At 35.7% G+C, this 21,969-nt stretch overlaps 2 protein-coding genes across 7 annotated transcripts in view; one reads left to right on the top strand and one right to left on the bottom strand.

Annotated features, from left to right (window-relative positions):
- PLBD1 (phospholipase B domain containing 1) overlaps nucleotides 1-10,453 on the top strand; it is a 55,779-nt gene extending 45,326 nt beyond the window's left edge. The window contains exons 9-12 of one of the 3 annotated variants that reach the window (XM_019643291.1): nucleotides 710-895; nucleotides 1,554-1,660; nucleotides 8,968-9,040; nucleotides 10,428-10,453. In XM_019643291.1, the coding sequence (XP_019498836.1) occupies nucleotides 710-895; nucleotides 1,554-1,660; nucleotides 8,968-9,040; nucleotides 10,428-10,438 (377 nt within the window). In that variant the 3' untranslated portion in view covers nucleotides 10,439-10,453. Of the gene's footprint in view, nucleotides 1-709; nucleotides 896-1,553; nucleotides 1,661-3,606; nucleotides 3,897-8,967; nucleotides 9,653-10,427 lie in introns of those variants that run through there. The other 2 variants (XM_019643290.1, XM_019643289.1) reach the window with 2 other exon arrangements.
- Nucleotides 4,602-21,969, bottom strand: part of ATF7IP (activating transcription factor 7 interacting protein) — a 120,297-nt gene continuing 102,929 nt past the window's right edge. For all 4 annotated transcript variants that reach the window (XM_019643285.1, XM_019643286.1, XM_019643288.1 and 1 more), the window contains exons 11-15: nucleotides 18,024-18,105; nucleotides 15,580-15,735; nucleotides 13,824-14,006; nucleotides 11,559-11,671; nucleotides 4,602-8,439 (exon numbers count right to left, since the gene is read on the bottom strand). In XM_019643285.1, coding sequence (XP_019498830.1) covers nucleotides 8,020-8,439; nucleotides 11,559-11,671; nucleotides 13,824-14,006; nucleotides 15,580-15,735; nucleotides 18,024-18,105 — 954 coding nt within the window. In that variant the 3' untranslated portion in view covers nucleotides 4,602-8,019. The remainder of the gene's footprint in view (nucleotides 8,440-11,558; nucleotides 11,672-13,823; nucleotides 14,007-15,579; nucleotides 15,736-18,023; nucleotides 18,106-21,969) is intronic.

The following is a 21,969-nucleotide window of genomic DNA, read 5'->3' as shown; positions in this document are numbered from 1 at the left end:
TTATATATACATATAGTCACGGGATATGGAGTCAATGGAATTGTAATAGATAAGTATGATATCGGGGGTGGGAGGGCAGTGGATGGGGGGAGGGAGGTTGTTACTTTGTGAGGGGTGAAAAGGATAACTATTGCATTGTTCTGTACACCTGAAACTAATAATAAAAAATAAAAAGAAAGAAAGAAAAAAAAGGTTAACTGCCTAGGATCTAGTTATTCAGCCGAGTCTAGAATTCAGGTTTCGTGATCCCCAGCCCTGGGGTGTTCCACTCTCCTGTGACTGGCACCTGGCATATTCCATTAGGGCCACGTTGGGAAACCAGCTACTGGCCTTTCACTAACCAAGTCCACTTACATGAGCTCCCCAGAGTGCTTTGTGTTATACTCATTTTGCTCTATAAACAATAAGGTTATGGTTCTGCTTAATAGATTGCTTTAAGAATTTTGGGTGAAAAGCAAAGTATTCTGATGCTTTCCCCCCCAGTGGAATCATCTAGTGGTATACCAATTCTGTAAATTATAAGGATTGGTTTGCCTGCCAGGGTTCCCATTCAAAGTTTGTTTTCTGTATAATATCATTTTATAAGTACACATCTGTGCCAGTTTTCAAAATAAACTATCATTAAAAACATTTCTTTTGTTCCCTCTCTTTCCTTTCCTGGCTCCCTCCCTGTCAATCCCACCTTCCCTCCCCTCCCCTTCCAAACCAGGATATTGGCCCTCCTACAACATTCCTTTCCATGAAAAAATCTTCAACTGGAGTGGGTATCCAATGTTAGTTGAGAAGCTGGGTTTGGACTACTCTTATGATCTGGCTCCACGAGCCAAAATCTTCCGGCGTGACCAAGGGAAAGTGACCAATATGACGTCCATGAAATATATCATGCGATACAACAGTACGTAGCACATTTCTCAAGAATCATTCTTCAAAACTCCTTTTCTTCCCCATGGATAAAGAATCCATGTAAGTTTATCATCTCCGTACTAGAAGAAATTGTAAGAAGTTATTGAATTAAATATTTAGTATTCTATTAATACTAGACATTTTATACTCAACAAATACAATTTGTCCTTTATAAAATGAAAGGGAAGAAGATTCTACAGGCTTTTATTGAAAAAATAATATGTAAAACACAGAAAAAATAACCCAGAGGGTACTTTTTTTTTTTTAACCACTCCCTCATCCCCAAACATAGGTTTTCTTCCAAGGACAAAAGCAGCCAATAAAACAAAAAGTATTCAGAAATATTTTTGATGAACAGTATCAAAGTCAAATTTGTATTTATTTTGTTGAAAAACAATTGATGCACATTTATCCTGTTCTCTCTCTTCCATCCACTCTTCATTGAGCCAGGCTGGGCCTGGAGCAGGGTTACCCCTTCCTAGTACAAGCCAAAGGAGACTTCTGTATATGGGAGCAGGCTGGGCTGAAGAGGCCTCTGGGGTATAGACTCTCTGATCACCTAGGCTTTAACAGGCCCAAAAAGCTTACTGTGGATAAGTGTTACCTCAGGCTAGCCAGTGCTCACTCTTGTCCCCATCTCTGTCTCCTAGATTATAAGCAGGATCCTTACAGTAAGGGTGATCCGTGCAATACCATATGCTGCCGTGAGGACCTCAACTCACTTAACCCAAGTCCTGGAGGTTGCTATGATACAAAGGTAAATGCCTGGCTTTTTTTTTTTTTTCCAGTCACCATAACCATAACTATTCCACCAGCACCTATGCCTATTCAAAGGCAAAGCTGCAAAGGTTTTTGTGGCATAAAGCACAATGTTTCTAACCATTCACTCAATTCAGGATTCTGCGTTTTTCTGGTGATAGGTCCCATTGCCTAACTTCAAGTTCGTGCTCTGCCACTGAATAGTAAATCACATAATCTTGTAATGCTTCTGTTTCCTCATCTGTAAAATGGAAATAACAGTACTTGCCTCATAAGGTTGTTGTGAAAAGTAAACGCTTACTATCTATATAATGTTTAGAATAGTACTTAATGGGTTATTTGAAAATGTATACATTATTATGATGATGGTGATAATGTTGATGTCTAAAGTTTTACCAGACTGATCCCAAGTCCAAAGAACATATTATTGAGAGCAGTGTGATTTCACATGAAACAGAAATTGAATTTAGCTGAAAGAACAAGTATTGGATCAGCTGCCAAAGCACTAAAGGGTTTTACCATGTTAGAATTATAAGTGCTGTAATGTGTCTTATAAGTAATATGTTTGCAGTGGTGATCTGAAGCCAGCTCATACAGGCTTGTGAGAACTAGTTAAAATCAGTTAACTTTGCGTTAATAGCTTGAAATCAGCTGTGGTGGGAGTATTTACACCATGGAAATGGGCAAACAGTGCAAATCAGGGCCTTTTTTTCCTCAGAGAGCTGGTTGCTAAAAATTTACCTGGACACTGCTGGATTTGGGGTGTCCAAAGGTATGAGTTAGCCATTTTAGATAATGGAGAGAATCATTCTACCACATTCTTTTGCATTTTTCTTTGGTCATGTGTCTTCTCACTTGCAATCCATCCTAAATTGTAGAAGAAATCTGTTAGAAGTGGAGTTAACTGTTTTATCTTCAGCTCTGAAACTGTAAGAATGCCAACCATCCTACACATTTTTTTCTATTAGTCTAATGCCTACATGGGAGATGCTTTAGAGTAGTCTGAGTTTCCAACTCACCCTACTTTTTTAGCTAAGTGATCTCAAAACTTTAGCCTTAATTACTCTCAATATGTTGTGTAATGTAGAAAAAAACAGCAAGTGGATAGACATGATAGACATTGGCACACATGAAACCCCAATCAATGTTTTTGTATTTCTTCTCAATGGTATTTGCAAACATGCAGCCAAGTCTGTGAAAACTGTTATATCCAATCCAGAATGTAGGAGATTTACCTCTGCTGCCTTACCTAAGAGAATCCAAGTCAAGCTGTCATTTTTCAAATTTTATTTTCTTCTGCAAACAGGAGCCTGCCAGTTTATCAAAAAAGTTTCTGTTGAGGATACACTTTAAAAATATAATTTCTCTTTAGCGATTTTGAGGATAGGAAAAATCAGAAGTTATGAGACATTTTCTTCTTTCCCCTGTAAGGTTACGATCTGCTGCTACCCAGTGTTTAGGTGTTTCTGAGAACCACGGACCTCGTTTTTGATACTGAGTTCCACTTTAGAACTCTTGTTACTGTCCTGATTAATAACAACTTTTGAGGAATTAATATTTTCTAGCACTGCTCCAAGCATTTGCTCTTAGTAAACCTCATGACAACTTTTCTGTGAAGTAAAGTTATTAGCCTACTTTTCATGTGAGAAAACTGAGTCAGAGAGAGGTATTTTAAAATAAATGTTGGAGGCAGAATTCTGATTGAGTCATCTGACTACAGATCTCACACTTTTGGCTACATGGTTAATACTCTTCTACTAGTCAATTCACATTTGAAAGCCAAATGGATACAGAAAAGCATATATTGTGGAAGCTCACAAGATTTTGTTTTAAAAGGCTAATATTGTGACTTTGGAAAAAGGACAGGAAACAAAAGAAAAAACAGGGATTTAGTCAAGTTTTTTTCCAAAACTTCTAGGAAAGTTTTTTCCTTTCTCTTTCTAGGTGGCAGATATCTACCTAGCATCCAAGTACACAGCATATGCCATTAGTGGCCCCACAGTACAAGGCGGCCTCCCTGTTTTTCACTGGAGCCGGTTCAACAAAACTCTCCATGAGGGCATGCCAGAGGCCTACAACTTTGATTTTATTACCATGAAACCTATTTTGGACCCTGACATAAAATGAAGGAAGAAGAGGGAATAGAAGGCTGCAAACAAGATACCAAAGACATTATTTTAGCTGTTTTCCATTCAAAATTAGTCTTAATAAAATGTATTAGTCTGTTACTTTCATTTCCCACTGTTGATTTTGTAGTTAACAAGCATTGTAGCAAGCACTGGAGAGAAAACATTAAATATGATCAACAATATGATCGGCACACGAGCTTATATACAAGAGGGTATGGTAGAATCTGCTCCCTCACTCACCACAATCCATATTCTCCTTTCATGCCTGGCCATGCAGACCACTCATCCCAGGTTCCCTACGTAGCTGTGCCCCGGGATGAGGAGTTCCTGCCAATGGTATCTGAGAAGTGTCTTTCAGACCTGGCCCCTAAGAACCTGTGCTCCTCCGTTCTCTTTCCCCTCCCCCTGGCTGGATCTGCCTAAGGACAAAGCCCTCGGGAAAGGTGGAGCTGTGTTTTCAAAGGAACCTCTAACAGAAATGCTGTCAGTGACTTTTCTGGGCATCAACAACTCTCAGCTGAGTCTTTGTGGTGCAGGCTAGGCACACAATAGAGCAAGCCTTAATGTTGTTGCTCCCCTCCCCCCCATTAGTAAAAAGCTAAGCAGCATGATGTGGGAGCAACTCTGCATAACGATTTCTCTTTCAAAGTTGGAGAATTGTATTGTGTGTGGTTTGGGCACTGTGGTAGTGCTAAATGAGTTAAATAAACCATATTGTACAGTCTAATAGGTGGTTTTTAAAAAGGTGAGAGACTTTCAAAAGAAAGAAACACAAGGGCTGACAATAATCAGAATGAATCAGAGTACTCAGAATGTTAAAAACCCAGTAGTTTATTTCAAAGTATAAATTTCAGGCTTGCTGGACAAAACCCCACTACAGTTAACACTTATACAGACGCCAGTCTACTGTACATTTAGAAAAGAAAAAACAAAACAAAACACAAAACCTTTAAAACCTAATAAAAATAGGGCAACTTGCTATAGCCCAGTTTAAATTAGACATCAGGAAGGTCTTACATTGTCTTATTATTTACACTTTCAACTGCAATAAAGAAAAATCAGAATGCAAGTTTCCTACAAAGAACTTATTTTTATATTTAGTTTTGAAATGGCTGATGAAATACTAAACCCAGGATCCCCAAAAGGTAAACGTTTGATTGCCCAGTTACCTTATTTACAAACAAAACTTTAAAAAAGACAGCATTTAAATATAAATGATGGGTATTTAGCTGACGCTACAAATTTAAAAAAAAGAAAGAAAATCTTATTTAGCATGATAAAACTGTATTGTCCTATTCCTCCCCACTGGCTGGGGAATAAATTTTAGGAATTACATAAGTCTGCCACACTAACAAAACACCTCATAAGGATTGTTCTAATCCCAAAATGTAAAATAAAAAGAGGAGCAAAAGGGCATCATTTGCCCAGTAAGGAAGGCAGAATCATACATTGGTTTTATATAAGAGTTATTTGCAATAATCTAATACTGGGACACGGTTTTCTGGAAATTAGAATAAAATGGGCCAATGACTGGTCAATGATAAAACAACAAATGAATCATAGGATACTGAAATAGCCCAAGAAGGAAAGTCAGCAAGAACACTTGGAAGGTCTTTGCAGTATTCTACTGAGTTATAAGATCACATGTATAAAAGCGAGGAGGATACCACAGGCATTGTTTGTTAATCTTGTACAGTACTGGAAAATTCGTGGAACAAGATAAATGCATATCATGCAATATTAACACTCACCTTGCTGCATAAATGATAATTTTGAAAATGTAAGCAAAAGAGCAAACAACAAAAACTAAGTTAACACTTCTGCATTACAGTTAAGAGAACTGTATGGTGCAGCCTGCTTAAGGAGTTCTGCAGAGAGAAATCTACCTAAAGATTCTAAGCTCCTTGCTCTAGGACTTTTTATTCAATTAAACTTTTCATTTATTACCCAACAATGGGGGTGGAGAGAGTGGGGAACACCTCTCTGTGAGGCAAATGGTATCCCAATAAACACTTACTTTTCAAGGAACAAAGTTATACTCTTCGCTTCTTTCATAAACTTCTGTGTTAAACAGCACACAATATTCTGCATATTTTAAAAAGGGAGTCCAGTGAACTAGAGAGATATAGTTACCTCATCAAGTTAACTGTTCACAGATGTTGTCATTGTATGTAATTTATAAATTTACTGGCAATAACATAATTTTGAAAAGAGGCTTACTCACACTTAAAACAGGGTGAAAATTACTCTGACAAAGTGCAAAGTAGAGAGTAACAAACATCACTGTTACCGTTAAATGCCATATAAATATCCCACATTTTGGGTTGAAATATTAAAAGTTTCCATGATTTCCAACAAGGCAATACTTACACAAGTATTGTCATGGTAAAAATGTACCAAACTTGCATTCCCAAAATGGGATAATCAAGCTTATTTGTAATACTTTGTGAAAAGGTACCACGAAATAAAAAGGTACCATAGGGTGTGAACTGCTACAAAAAAGTCTATAATCAGTAGCTATTTCTAGTTGAGTCCTCCCTTTTCTCTCCCAAAAGAAACAACCCAAACAAAAAGTGCTCATCAATATTAAATCCTGCCCCAAATATAAGTCTAGAGTTCTAGCCTAGCACCGCTCAGTAAACCCAATATAGTTGTTGCCTATAAATCCCATGGCAGGCTAATTTGAGGAGACCATCTTACAATATGCTTGCTTTCTCCTTAAATAATTACAGTCTTTCCTTATACCTTCCTTCCACTATCTGGAATAAAAAGTTTTATTTTACTGTAGTAAATCTATTTTTAAGATTACTATCTGAGAATCTTTTTCTTTGACAGAAAACATAATGTGGACTAAAATAACACGCTATTTTCACTCTACTTAGCTTTCTTAACCTGATTACATAAGGCTATGACAGCTTCAAAAAAAAAAAAGAAAGAAAGGATTAGTAAATATAAATAAAAACATTCACCAGGGTAACCTTTTTTAGGCTAGGTGAGCAAATTATTATCACATGACCATAAAACCGGCCAATAAAGAACAATTTTGAACATGGGCTTTCTATTCAGTAGACAGGAATGATCTTGAACACATAATCAACATTGCAACCCTTGCAGGTAAAAACATATATACATGCAGATATAGATAGGTGTTCATATACATCTAGAAAGTATCTCCCTTTTGAAATTTTCATTGGCATGACATTGGCAACTTCTTTACCATCATCATTAGTTCTAGGATGAGGAACTTCTACACAGTTGCTTGGCAAATTTGATTCATGGAAACTTTAATTCTCATTGTGGTATCATTTTCTGGAAGTAAAATGAAGGTTTTGGAGCATTTACACTTTGGCAATCTGTAGGCTTTCTTCAGCATCAAACTTCACACATAACATGACAGTACACTGACCAGTGAAAGTCTCTAAAGACTTCACAACTAGAATGCTTCTGATTACAAGCCATCAACCCTTGCAAACAAAGCAGCAGGGGACTGCACTATATTTTGTGATGAGGAAGGGAAGATGAAGGGTGAAAGGCTGAAAGGGAAGAGTAAACAACAATGGACAAATGGCCATGTTTATTTTTGTAGTTAATCTTTAAGGCACAAAATAAACGTAAAGTCAGATTAGGAAAGGGAAGGGCCGTTGCAGATTTTTTTCCACCTAATGAACAACCCAGAAGAGACCAAAGAAAAGATGAACAGATGCTTTCCTGTGTTCACATTAACCTATTTTAAACTATTTAACCATTTTGACTTTTATTTCTTTCTTTGGGTTTTGTTTAGATTCTGGTTAAATCATTTAACTATGTACCTACAGATCCCTTAGAAGCAGAATCACACAGGATACAGACCTCAGATCCTTTGATCTAACTACTTTATATTGGAAGAGAGGTAAAGCTGAGAATGAAAATGGAGATTCCACTGCAATAAACATATAAATAGGGGAGGAAAAACCACACGCACAAACACCCACACATATTCCCCAGCCTCAAAACTAAAGAAAGGTGCACATTTACATTTCAAAACCTTGAAGCTTGAATTGTCCAGGGAAAGAGACTTGCTTTATCGGCTAAATTTATTTTACTCTGATTATAAACAAATGTAGTGTATATACACACCTGTCCAAGAAATCTTGCACAATGTGGATTTGACAATGAGAATCATGCACAAGATCAAAACATGACCAAAAAGTGGAACTTTTCAAAGGGGAAGAGAAAAAGGCTCCAAGGTTTAACTGCTCTGGGAAGAAGAGATCACATCTGTTGACTGAGGATCACAGAAAGGTCCAAAACGTCCATAAATATCCTTGGCTCGGACTGCAAAGTAGTATTTGCTGCCAGATACAAACTGGGTGAGAGTGCATGCCATGGGCAAAGGAAGTGCCTTTACCTCTCCAATCTTTTTCCATTGTGAGGGCACAGTGGCACTGGGTTCCTCGTGGTAAGCATAGAGATGGTAGCTGTCAACTGTGGCACAGCTTCGATCCACTTCCAGGACACTCCATGACAGTACAATGCCATTTTGACTCTGAACTCGTGCTAACTTCAAGTGTGGCTTCTGAGGCAGAGATGTGCTGGCAGCTTCTGGGGGCAGACGCGGTGGTTGTGGGGCTTCTGGCAAGGGTGCTGGGTGCACAGGGCGTGGGGGCTCCTAACAAGAGAGGCATATTGATTTATAATGACCACGAAAAGGACGGTTTCTGAGCCAGAACTAAAACATCCTGGAGATCACTTTGAGAGATCATTTTATATCAAGACTACTGGGAAATACCAAATACCACACTACATTTGGCAAGCTTGATTTGGTGATTTGTAACCAATCATGCCCCAAGCAACGGTGTTGAGGTAATTCCTGCTACAGTTTCTAGACCTACGATACTGGGTTTTCCTTGGGAAATAAAAGCCCTAGCCGGTGGAACATCATCTTGACAGAAACTGAAATAATCATCTACTTATAACAAAATAATTCATGATTTAATTCTCTATCCATGTTACAGATTCTCATTTTAGGATAATGTAACATTTTAAAATATTATGTGTGACAGTCTGTCACGGGAAATTTGAGTACTCAACTCTCATTTTAAAGCTGTTTTTCCATATAAAGACAGAAGCATATTCTTATAAATAAAAGCACATTTAATGATGAATGTATATTATGTTCTTGGTCTGCACGAAACAGGTGACATTTAAATTAGACCATGAAAGATGGGATTTAGAAATGCAGAAGAAGTCGTGCACCTTTCTGCTAACAGGTAATGGGGATGGGAAAGAGGGGATTTATAGGCAAACAAGTATTAACCTTTACTTAGACATGGGGTATGTGAAGAAGAAAAGATGAATTTGGAAAGGAAGGTTAAAGCCAGATGACGAAAAAGCATGAATACTAAGCTTAGGTAGTCACAATGACTTATCTAACACTGGACATCAATGTATCTAGGTTTTAAGAGTACAGTGTTCATTTTTTCAAAAAAGATTCACGTGAGAGCCAGGAAATAGGGATATAAGCGATCTTTTTTTTAAGTGAAACATATCATTGTTCACTGACTTTAGACTGGAAGTCATGAAACAAGGTTTCCTTAACTGAAATTCATTTCACAAAATTTGTTTTAATATGCATTTCATTAAATGGATAATTTGTATACACTGAATAGTGAATTCTGTGATGGCGTGATGGTATCTTTTTAATTTCCATGCCTTCTCAAAGCTTAGTACCAGAAACATGCACACAGGAAGAGTTCAGAAACGATATGCTGAATAATTTCAAGGAATGTAAATCTGCTGAAATTCATACGCCTAGTGGAAAAAATTCATACACACGTCTGGAAAAAAGTACAATCTACAGTTAAAGAGCTAAAATAAATTTAAAGTTAGAGGAAAAGAAATAAAATTTAAAGATAAAACACTGAAAGAAGTAGAAATGATTTGAATACTAGCCATGTTCCTATATTTTCTCTCTCAAATTGTCTTTTTTCCTAAAATGACTTAAATCACTTTAATAAATAAACATTAAACAAATATATAGCTAGCAATCTAAGAGAAGATGGCTGAAGCCATGAACTTAACTGGAGGGATCACAAGAATTTAAGGAGTTTGACAATAGCTTAAAGGGCCTGCAATTCTAGGATTCTGAACCTACTAATATCCCAAAACTAATTAAGCCAAATGAAATTTGTTTCATTTCTGCCATCGCAATGGAGGTTTTTACTAAAGTCTTACAGATAAAATAATATAGCAGGGATTTGCTTTCAAATAATCTGGTGTATACATGGTTGTGGAATTAAGTGGCTGGCAACATTGATGAAATAAGACTGGCCAAGTGCTGATAATTGTTGAGGGTGCGAGATGGGTATGGAGGGATTGTTATACTAGTCTCTCTACTTCTATGTACATTTGAAAATTGCCATTTAAAAACATTTTTTAAATTAATTAAAAGAATGTTCCTCCTGTGAGATACACAGCTTATTCCAAGACAATACACATGGATGAAATCAGGTAAAAAACCAAACAAACAAAAACCCCAATGGGTCAAAAAATTTGCAAAACTATGGTATAAGTGAGATGTTTACTATATATTTTTTGAAGGAAATTATTTGCAGCTGCATTCGATAGTAATGGTATATTTGCCACATACCCTAATAGGGCCAGACTGAAGCACTGTGAAAACACTATGGAGGTGCTGGGATCAGACAACCCGAGTTTTCAAAAGGCACTGCCTCTGACACGAGTTTGGGTAATGACACTGAGTAACCACTTAATGTCTTTGTGATACAGTATCCTTTTTTATCAAAAAGAGATTAACAATCCTCATAAAATTGTGAGGATTAAATAAAATACATGTCAAATACTTAGTAGAGTGCCTGGTATATAGTGCTCCATCGATGCTAATTTTTTCATTATAGTGGGATAATAAAAATAATAGCTATTAAGAACATAGGCCCAAGAGCATGGGTTTTTACATGATATGACCTTGGGCTGGTTACCCAACCTCTGTGCATTAGCTGTCATATCTACAAAAAAGGAAAGCAAGAGTCCTAAAAGGTTCCTGTGTAAGGTATTAACAGTGCTTGGCACACAGTAAGCAACTCGATAAATGCTACCATTATTATGTGTAATAAAAACAGGATGCTTTGCTTGGTTAAAAAGTGATAAAAAGCCAGTATTTCCATTTACACTGTATGCTATACCAACTACTATTATAATCATGTCACAGGATAATAAAGAAAAAAGTGCTAATTATAATAGTATTTGACAGCTTTTTACTTGACATTGTTTTGGAGGCAACATCTAAGGAGAAATCTTTGGTTTTCTCTGTTATATCTTAACAAGTGAATTCCCAAAACCATTGGATTGTTAAAAAGCCATAAAGTGATGGACTGTAGCAGTTAGAACTGGTATAAAGTTTTGAGGAAAAGAAGACAGAACATCAAAAGAATACTTTTTAAAGTACACTTTTTAATACTCAAAAATATTCTTTTTAATTTAACCATGAGTTAAAATGGTCTTATCTATTGTAGTTCACCTCACATACCCATCTGTGGACTCTTGTACCCTGTAAGCCATAAGCAAACTCAGTGATCCTCGGTGACTATCATCCCTGGGAACATTTGTTCATAATGATTAGATCTATTTTCTTACATAAACTTTGCAAGAAAAACAGAAGACCTGTCATATCCTTTTGATATAATTAGTTGAAAGACAAAAATACTAATTATAATAATATTTGACAGCTTTATCATGGAGAATTTTGCGAAGCCAAGCATCAGTACTTACAGTATGCACTTGTGGTGGTCGGTGATGCACTGTGAGCTGAGGTCCTGTTGATCCCAGGGTCAGTCCATTGTTTACAACATATGTAGTTGCTTGAGGCACTCGAACTGTGACACCTACCAAAGAAAACTAAGGGATCAATTCGAATTCTATTCTAAATTTTGTGGAACACTGATTAAACACTTGAAGTCCATAAAGTAATGTTTTTAAAACAAGAAAGGAAAAATATTTCTAACCTAGAATTCTACACTTAGCCAAAGTGTCGCTTGAGCATAAGGATAAAGAAATTTTCATATATTCAAACAACAACAACAACAACAACAAAAATATCTACCTCCATGAGCCCCTTCTCAAGTAGTCACTGGGGGATGTGTGCCACCAATACAAGAGAGAGCATCAAGAAAAGAGGAAAACGTGAGATACAAGGGACAGGTGATCCAGCACAGAAAAGAAATAAATGGAATCCCTCCAAAATGACCACGAACAAAATTCCCAGAACACTGGAACACTGGTGGTACACCATATGCAGAAGGCAAACAGGTCAGAATGGAGCAGTGTGACTCTAAAGACAGATCTCTGCTGTCTCATCTTTTTAACCAGGACAGAAATCTCCACTATGTTATCCTTGCCTTGTGTTAGGAGGTTCCTTTCTTTTTCTCTCCATGCCCTGCTGATCAGCTGAGGATACTCAATCCACTCAACAGAAAACTGTTCTGACGTACAACGGGGCAAGAGAAGCAGGAAATTAGAGCCACCTCCTGCCCCCACCATATTCCTTCCAGATACTCAGTACGTGGCCCATACTAGAGCTCTGCCAAGTACTCTGACTGTGGTGAGCCCAGTTTCCCACAACTCATTCAAGACCCTCTTGACTGATTTCCCCAGAGAAACCTCTTGCAAACTTGAGAAAGTTGAAGCCAGATTATGAACCAGAGACTCTGCTTAGTTTATATTCTCCTGGAAGCCATCACCTAATAATGGCATTATTGTGGTTTCTTTAAACAGCTAGATTTGTCCTTGCTATCAAATTTTGCAAAACTAAATATTTTCAGTGATATCTGTGTATAGGTGGCAAAACCATACAGGAAAGCAGAAAGTAAGGATGATGGTTACCTCTGATGGAAAGGCAGAGGGATGCAGTAACGGCAGGCATGCAATAGGCTTGTAGGATACTAATAAAGCTCTATTTCTTAGCCTGGTGGAGACTTCATAGGTCATTCAGTTTATTATTTTTCTTTAAACTTTAAATATACCTTTTATATAAGCTTCTGTTTGAATGATGTATTTTACTACTAAAAGAAACACATGCAGATGCTCTTCAACTTACGATGGGGTTACATCCCAGTAAACCCATTGTTTAAGTTGCAAATATTCTAAGTCGAAAATGCATTTAATACACCTCACCTACCAAACATCATAGCTTAGCCTGGCCTACCTGAAATGTGCTCAGAACACTTACACTAGCCTACAGTTCAGCAATTATCTTGAGTTTCATCTCAAGTGTAATTGCCTTTTTTTTTTTCTCACCAGAAGCAGGAGACAAAGATGGGTATTTTGTAGACATGATGGAATGTAAAAACACAAAATGTGATTATTAAAAAAACGCTGGTAACATAGTACATAGTAGAGTATCAATTGTCTACCCTCATGAATGCATGGCTGATCGGGTGCTGTGGCTGGCTGCCCAGCATCATAAGAGTATCATATCACATAGTGCTAGCCTGGGAAAAGATCAAAATTCAAAATTCAAAGTATGGTTTCAACTGAATGCATATTGCTTTTGCACCCCAGTTAAGTAAAAAAATTGCAAGCTGGGGGCCATCTATATGTGGAAAGTACAAGTTTCCTTTAACGTTTTCCCATCTTTTACTTTTTGGCCATCTTCTATACCTTGAAGACTCTCTCTCATTGGAGGCTATCTATTACCATTATTTCCATCATCTGCGCTAAGTCATAATTAGTCCTTCTCACTTTAATTAGGCAATTTATCTCTTAATAGAGTTCAGTGTAGACCAACATCAAATAGGAAACTATAATTATACCGTCCATAAATAATTAAAGTGGAAGACAACATTCAGAGCGCAAATCACATAATATACATGCCCAATTTTTCTGGTCAACTCTCCTAACAGAAGAAAAATGAAAAATAGTTTTTATATGATACTACAAGCACTTTTTGCTAAATCTAACGTCAATAAAAGGCACTCCAACTAAATGCTGAAGAACTACATGTAACTTGGGGCCACATACAAGAAAAGAGTCTCTTACTGTTTTGGGGATTGACCTGCCGTACAGCAGGAGCCTGCATAACAGTTCCTCGCAGGGGAGCCTGAGCTGGTGGTGCTGGGAGAGTTGTATAAACCACTTGGTGGTTCGCAGGAGCTCTTGGTACAGGAAGTCTCGTGGTCCCCTGAGTTACTGGACGCTGTGTTACATTCACGGTGGTTGGAGCTAATGACAAGCAGAAAAATATATTAAAAATACAGTAAAGTCTATGGTAAATGAAAAGTATTAAATGGTAATTAGCTTTGCACATAATCTAATTAACTCTAATAAAGAGACATAGAGACAACAGTCTCCTTTTGTAATCTTGATAGGGCCAAACAAAATTAATAATATTAAACAATCCAAACTTCAGAAGGAAAGAGCACCTCAATGGCCTTTCCATGCTTCAGTTTGACTAAATAAGCATGTGATGATAAAGAAAAGGTTTAGACTCAAGAGTATGACCTTATAGGAGTGACTTAGAAAACTTTCCCTCCTCAATGTTAAATTGCTCTCAGTAGAGTGGAATTTTAGGGCCTCCAAGCTGTCTACAAATGGGTATAAATGCAAAAGCGTAACTCTGCATTCCCACAGTTCAAGAAAATGGTGGGCTATTGTAACTGACATTTTCTTCAGGTGAACCAAACCATCTCATTCAAAACAATAAAACATCTATTAAAATACAGACTTCTCTCTCTACTCTGGCATGCCTCCTAATCTATGCTTCAGAGAGCATTGATGCTTTGAATGATGTTAATATTTATCAAAAATGAATCCACAATGTTCACTTACAGCATGGAACTACAATAATGATTTTAGGAGTTAACAGTTTTCTTTGTTAATAACTCTCTGAATTAGGATCACATTTTATAAATGACCACATATAAACTATATAATAAAAACAATAAATCTCCTTTCTTTTGGAAAAATGGGTTCTATAATAAAATTGATGCTGGATTATAACAAAGATAAAAAGTTTTCTTTACTAAAGACTTTAGTCTTTACATATCCTAACTTTCAATGTGAGTCTTTAGAAAGGGAAAGAAAGTATACAAGGAGAAATACTCTCTTCATCTCTTTATTCTCCATTTTATTACCTATGCTGCACATGCATTTGCATAATGACGTTTCCTTCTAAATTACCTAAATTAGGTGACTGTCATTTTAATTTCACTGGATAAAATTCCATGCGAACTCAGTGTTTTTCTTTAGTGAGAAATGTGCTCATATAAATATTTTGCAAATAAATCTCTAAGCAATGAGCTATTTTATGAAGAAAAACTGTCTTGATTTGCTTCCAAACAGTTTAGGAGATATACGTTACATCTTGAAAATGTCTGATTTACAACTTCTTGAGAGGTAGCAAGTAAAATATTAGTGTTTATCTCCAGATGGTAGTGTTAGACAAGTTAGAGCTAGTTAAGAATTCTTTAAAAATTCGTATTTAATCAGTCAATTATAATTTCTTGGTTATAATCAGAATGAATCATCCCTCTAGAAACACTCTATTCATTTTTGCTGTACACAGTGGCAGATGAAAAAGAAATACAGTTTAAGTCTTCTATATAACCATTCCATATCTAGTACTGTTACTTAAGATGGTCAGCAAAACTAAATTATACTGCATTCAAAAGGACACACTGTCTTCGAAAGAACAATGAGAGTCATTAATTTTCTATTTAACATTCCACTTGATTCCACAGTCATGTATCACTGTAGGCAAAACCTCTGCTTCAGTTCAGTGATTCAGCAAGTTTACCTGTAGGTAGTAAGTGTATCGTTGTCTGAGATGGTCCACTTGTTGGCACCCCAGATGGCTGAAGAGGTGGTGCTGGCTGGATGGGCTGCAATGGTCGAGACGCGGGCTGAGAAGAACCCATGGTTGACACAGGAGTGTGATTTACCTTTTTAGGTTCTGTTAATTAAAAGTGAGGCATTATGATTATTGATACAAAAAAAGCAGAAATACAGATTTTTCCTTTATGGGTGAATTTTATTTGTGCTTGCCATTCAGTCACATTTACCACTTAGAGAACAATTTCTTTCCATTTTAATTATGTGTATTTTTGCCAATTTGAAAACCAAGTCAGATTTTACACTTTTTTTTGAGCTGAGCCATCCTGTCACCTGTTGGCAGCTCAGCGGCAGCTCAGCTCGGGCCAGGACTCAAACCGCTGTTGCTCAGAGCTCATGCTCTTGAGCGAGCTCTTAACCAGCTGAGCCACTTGGCCGGCCCCCAAGTCAGATTTTAAATAATCCACTGTGGGTTCTATCACAAATTCTAATTCACATTTATAGAAATACAGTTTTATATTTTGTTTGTTTTCATGAAAGAATCCTACTTCTGAACTCAATATGTCAATTAGAATAATTTTATTTCTTACATTAATACATATCTAGGTACCTATGTCAAGGACATTCTCCTAGAAAAACACCTATAAATTGATGAGTTTCTCACCAGAGAGCTTGAATTCCAATTACTCTACTGTTACTTAGACTGTTTTGTTTAATAACACCGATGGTTGCTTATTTACACTATCCAGTTTTTAAAATAAAATACAGAGTGTCTATCTCAAAAAGGTCTCTAATAGCCTATGAAATAAATGTCTGCATCTCGGAAAAGGCCCTTAAAGATAGGTTACCACTATATGTGGTAATATAAAGAGTGTAAGCCAAAAGCCCTTCCATCCAAAATGATCCCATTTCTGTCCTATGGAATTCTAAAATGTAAACAAATTTCTATGTAAATAAAGTTCTAAAATGTAAATAAAATTTAAGGCGTTAGCAAGTTATATTTTAATTGGGTGTTGATTGAGAACAGTGCACTTTAGAACGGGAGAATTTAAAGTACACTCCAAGGTGGAGAAATGGAAAGAGATCCCAGGAGACAGGGATGCTGGCAAGGGAACTGGCAAGAACACTGATAATAAACTTTGCTTACTTTACTTTTTTATTCAGAATTAGCCCTACCTGTATCCTCTCAAAAATAACCTGTATTTATTTTTGTCCTCTAAGAATTCCTTATATTTAGACTTGCCTACAAAAAGATAGTGAAAGCAATACAGATAATTTGAAACTTTTTAAGAATAATCGTACTGGTATAAATTCAACCCTGACAAATGATGGCATAAATTTTCTAATTTTACAGTCTTATACCCCACCCCCAAAATGACTTTACCATCACAGAAACAATTGCATAGCTACTAAATTTTGTTTTCCTAAAACCAAATGAACTATCTTGCTCCCTAAAATATAATTTTTTAAATCTTTAGGCTTTTATAATTTAATGTCTTTAAGGTCGTAATTAACTTACACCTGATCTTACTATATTTTCAACATGCATTATATAATTATCACCACAGAGTTTTACAGATATGTCTGTAAAAAGTTACTTTGTGCAAATAAGTTTGAAAAATACTTTATATTTTGAATTATTCCTGGAGATTTACAATGTAAATTAACATAGTAAAGGCTCAGAAAAGTCTGTAGTTAAAAAGGGGGAAAAAAACCCAAACACTATAATTTTGTTTCCTAAGCATATTGAACCACGGGACTTTTAATTCATAGAACACCTATTAACACTGCAGAAAAATAATTTGGAATATTGGCAAATATCTAGTCAATATAATTTCTAAATATTATCACTCAGAATAATATTGAGGATTTTGAAAGTGCATGCTTTCTAGCTTTCTAACATTACTTTCATTTTTATTTAAATAATACTCAGTAAAGAAAATTAATTCAAATAACCAAAATTAAATATATGAACATGTAAAAGTACCTACATTAAAACACACACACACACACACACACACACACACACACCATTTGGAGTCAGAAGACCTGGGGTTGATTCCTAGTTTTTAGGGATTCATATACTCTGAGTCTATGCTTAACTCTAAAATGGGCATTACAGGGTTATTGCAAGGGTCAAGTGAAATAAAAGATATAAAAAGAGAGGTGCTCCATAAGTTAAATATTCTCCCAATTGCTTTGTTTTCCTCGATGCCTTGTTCATATTCACTCAAGCTTTGATTTCTATTTTTTAATTCTAATCTAAAAAATTCTCATTCTATTGATAGAAAGGATACAAATACACCAGCCATAAATTGTAAGTATCTGTCTTCACTGAATATTGTATTGGATTAAGAGGAAAAAATGGTATCAAAGCATCACTTAGTATGATTACTTGTATTTAAGTACCTTGTGAAGAAGCTCCACTCTCTTCATCATCCATTGTGAGATCAATGACACCACCAGAATCACTGCCTGTGGCTTTTCCACTCTGAAAAACAAAACTCACTCATTTTGCAAAAGAAACTCTGGTAGTCATAAAGGAAAAATGAAATAATACTGAGGAGATATAAGGATTACAAATAGCCTGGTTCAATCTGGACCACTACACAGCTTTACCTGAAGAAACAGTTTGTCAGATAAGTGACTCCAGGATACTCATGACCTAAACATCTGCCACATAAAAACTAATTTTGAAATATTTTCACAAGAAATTCTAGAAGCTTTTAAAAATAAAGCTATCAATTGCTCAGAGCTATGAAAATAATTAGGTACTTTAAGTAATAAGTGATTAATACAAACATCATTCATTTTTCTAACATTTAAAATGTTGATCAATTCTACATTAAATTATCCACATTAATTCACAAAAACACCAAAGGCAACTGGAAAGCTAGAACTAATCTAAATCCATTTTTTCTCTAAATCCATTTTTTTCTAAAATAATCTAAATCCATTTTTTTCTCTAAAAAATGGTATGGTATGATAGGATATGGTATACTGTACTATTAACTGACATCCAATTTGACTAAAGTCAACATTGTCCAAAATCATTAGAAACATAATTAAAAAAAAATTTATAACCATACAATAGCAACAAAAAAGGAAAGCAGACCTAAAGAACCAGGATCTTCAAGTCAAAAAGACCGAGTACATCTTTTAGTTCCACTACTTATTAGCTATGTGAATTTATGTTAAAAGGTAATTTCCTCAATTTGTAAAATTTGGATATGGAGTTTATTATGAGGGTTAATCTAAATATGTATATAAAGAGATTAATAACAGGTGTGACATATGGTCACTGCTTAATACAATCATGTGCTATATAACAATGTTTTGGTTAACGATGGATTTAATACACAACAGTTGTTCCATAAGATTAAAATGTAGCTGAAAATTTCTATCATCTAGTGACATTGTGACCATCACAACATCACAGTACAACATATTACTCACATGTTTGTGGTGATGCTGGTATAAACAAACCTACCTCATTGCCAACTGTATATAAAAGTATAGCACATACAATTATGTACCGTACATGATACTTGATAATAATAAATGACTATATTACTGATTTATGTATTTACTATAGAATACTTTTTTATTGTTATTTTAGAGTGTCCTATTTCTACTTATATAAAGAATTTGCTGTAAAACAGTATGCTGTGTTATGCTGGCAGCAGCCCCATATATCTTATGTTTACCACATTTCTTGATTGCATCGTTTTGTCTTATGTCGTTTTGTACAATAACATGCTGTACAGGCTTGTAGCCTGGGAACAACAGGCTGTACCAGATAGCCTAGGTGTGTAGTAGGCTAGACATCTACGTTTGTGTAAGCGCACTCACTCTGTGATGTTTACACAATGATGAAATCACCTAATGAAGCATTTCTCAGAACGTATCCCAGTTGTTAAGCAGCCCATGGCTGTATACGAGTATGCTAATCAAAATTACTTTATATTATACTGTAGATTAACTCAAAATGATTAAAGTTTTCATCTGCAAAACTCAAAATTTTGTGACATAAAAGAAAATAATTCCTTACAGTTAATGACTTAACACCACAAATCTGTAAAATCCAATATTAAAAGTTCTTAACAAATCCTCAAAGAATGTAACAGAATCCACTCGCTACAACATATCTATAATAAGGTCCACTTTTAAAATTTACTACATTTTAGAGAGTGATCTCCAAAGCACGGCAGCATGAGAGGGTCCCCTGATCTCTCCTTTTGAAGTTACAAGTTGTACAGCTATAATTCAACAAAGGATTCCCTGCTCAACACACAAACATGTCTGAGAGATCCGCTCATCGAAACATCTGGAGGGGCCAGTGCTAGGATTTCAGGGGCTGGGAGCCCATTGCCTGCCATATTCCCCCATGGGAGTGGTGCCCTGAGACAGGGTCGACCTGGTTACAGAGGAACTGCCTGCCTCCCCGGGGAATACAAGGCATTTTCCAATGGACCTCAGAGATCCAAGAAGCTCACGCACTGCAAAAGAAAAATAAAACACTTGCCCTCCAGCACCGTCTACTGGTAAACAAAAGAAGGATCTCTTGTCAACCTGCTAAAGAAGTGTCACTCATAAAATTTACTAAATTTTAAATTTATCAAAAATTACCAGAAAAATATGCAAAGCCTAGTAGAGTAGAATGCAACCAAAGACAAAATATAGTCAATAGAAAATTACTCCAAATGAAGCCAGGTGATAATTCAGCAAAGACTTCAAAACAGCTGTTAAAAATATGATCAAAGAATTCAAGGAAAATATGATACTAATGAATGTGCAAATAAGAAATCTTAAAGTAGAAACTGAAAAACAAAAATAGAAAGGCAACAGAATTGAGATAGAATACTGAAAAAACACGTCACAAAATAAAAAAACCACATAGAAACAAAAAATAGATAAGAGAAATTTTTATAATTACAAAACAGTAGACCTAAATACAACCATATCAGTAATTATACTAACTGTAAATAAACTGAATTTCCTCTCAAAATGTAGGGATTGTCAGATGGAACAAGACAAGAAAACAAAAAATAACTATATTTTTCTGCTAGATACTCACTTTAAATACAAAGACACAAACACACTGAAAAAAGTAAGCATAAAAAAGCTGCTATGACCATGTAAACACTAGACAATACACAAAGAGAGAAACTTTATAATTATAAAAGTGTCAATTTGTATATTTTTCCCATTAATTTTGTTGCCTTCACTTAATATGTTTTGATACTCTTATTATAAGGTGCATATTTTTCTATAATGTATAATCTATAATAAAACAAGAAGGTCTGCAACCAAATCCAATATACTCAATTATATTTTTACTGGTCATAACCTGACAGATACAGTCATCTATTATCATATACTACAGGTAGTGTCCTGAGTATACTTTCTTCTTGAGAAATAAAACTGGTAATTATTTCAACAACTATTAACAGCAATTATAAAATAATCATGATAGCTGGCATGATTGCTACTGGGCACTGTGCTAAACGTTTTGTATTTGTTAACAAATTAGATCTTTACAATAATCCTATAAGGTGGGTAACAGCATTAGTCACATTTTATTGGTGAGAAATAACTTGCCCAAAGGCTTTCCACTAATAAGTGACAGGAGCCAGGTTGTCTGACTCTAGAGCTTATTACCTTTATGCCACTAGGTGCAGATATATAAGCAGACATACATACATGTATATGTATCTTTACATTTTTTTCTGACATCATCTCCAAGAAAACTTATCTAATCAGAGACATCACATGTTTATATCTGCATTTACACATATTACTGACGTTTTCAACTGAAACTATAAAAAAAATCAAGTAGGTTTTAATACTAAGAATCTATAAAAAGCTACCTAATCATGTGTACTTCCTCAAAATGACCATTTATTAAGTGAATACTAAGAAAATTTCAAGAGAGCAAAGATATTAGGTTTGTAGGTATTTTTTTTGTTTGTTTGTAATGAAACAAATAAAAAAAGAACATATATGAAAGGCTACAGTAGGCACTTCAATAATTGCAAAGAACGTTAACACAGAAGACCTGGTTGTTTGCTCCTTGCACATCGCTCCCAGGGACCTTGAACTATAACTGAGACTTGGTTAGCTACCAAGGCTGTGGCCCTCAGAAAGTTTATATTAATGATTGATAATTTTATTTATTTATTTATTTTTTTAAAAGATTTTTATTGGGGAATTGGGGGGATGGGAACAGTGCTGGGGAATTGGGGGAAGGAGAACAGACAAATTGCTGTCGTTTTGTTCTTCAGTCTAGTCGTGGAGGACGTTGCTTCACTAGCCCAAGTTGGCACCATCATTGCGCTCTTCCCGGGTGAGGCAG

Source organism: Hipposideros armiger, unplaced genomic scaffold, assembly GCF_001890085.2.
Source record: "Hipposideros armiger isolate ML-2016 unplaced genomic scaffold, ASM189008v1 scaffold_76, whole genome shotgun sequence".
In the NCBI taxonomy this organism is placed as follows: Eukaryota; Metazoa; Chordata; class Mammalia; order Chiroptera; family Hipposideridae; genus Hipposideros; species Hipposideros armiger.
This window is presented reverse-complemented; position numbering and strand designations above follow the sequence as displayed.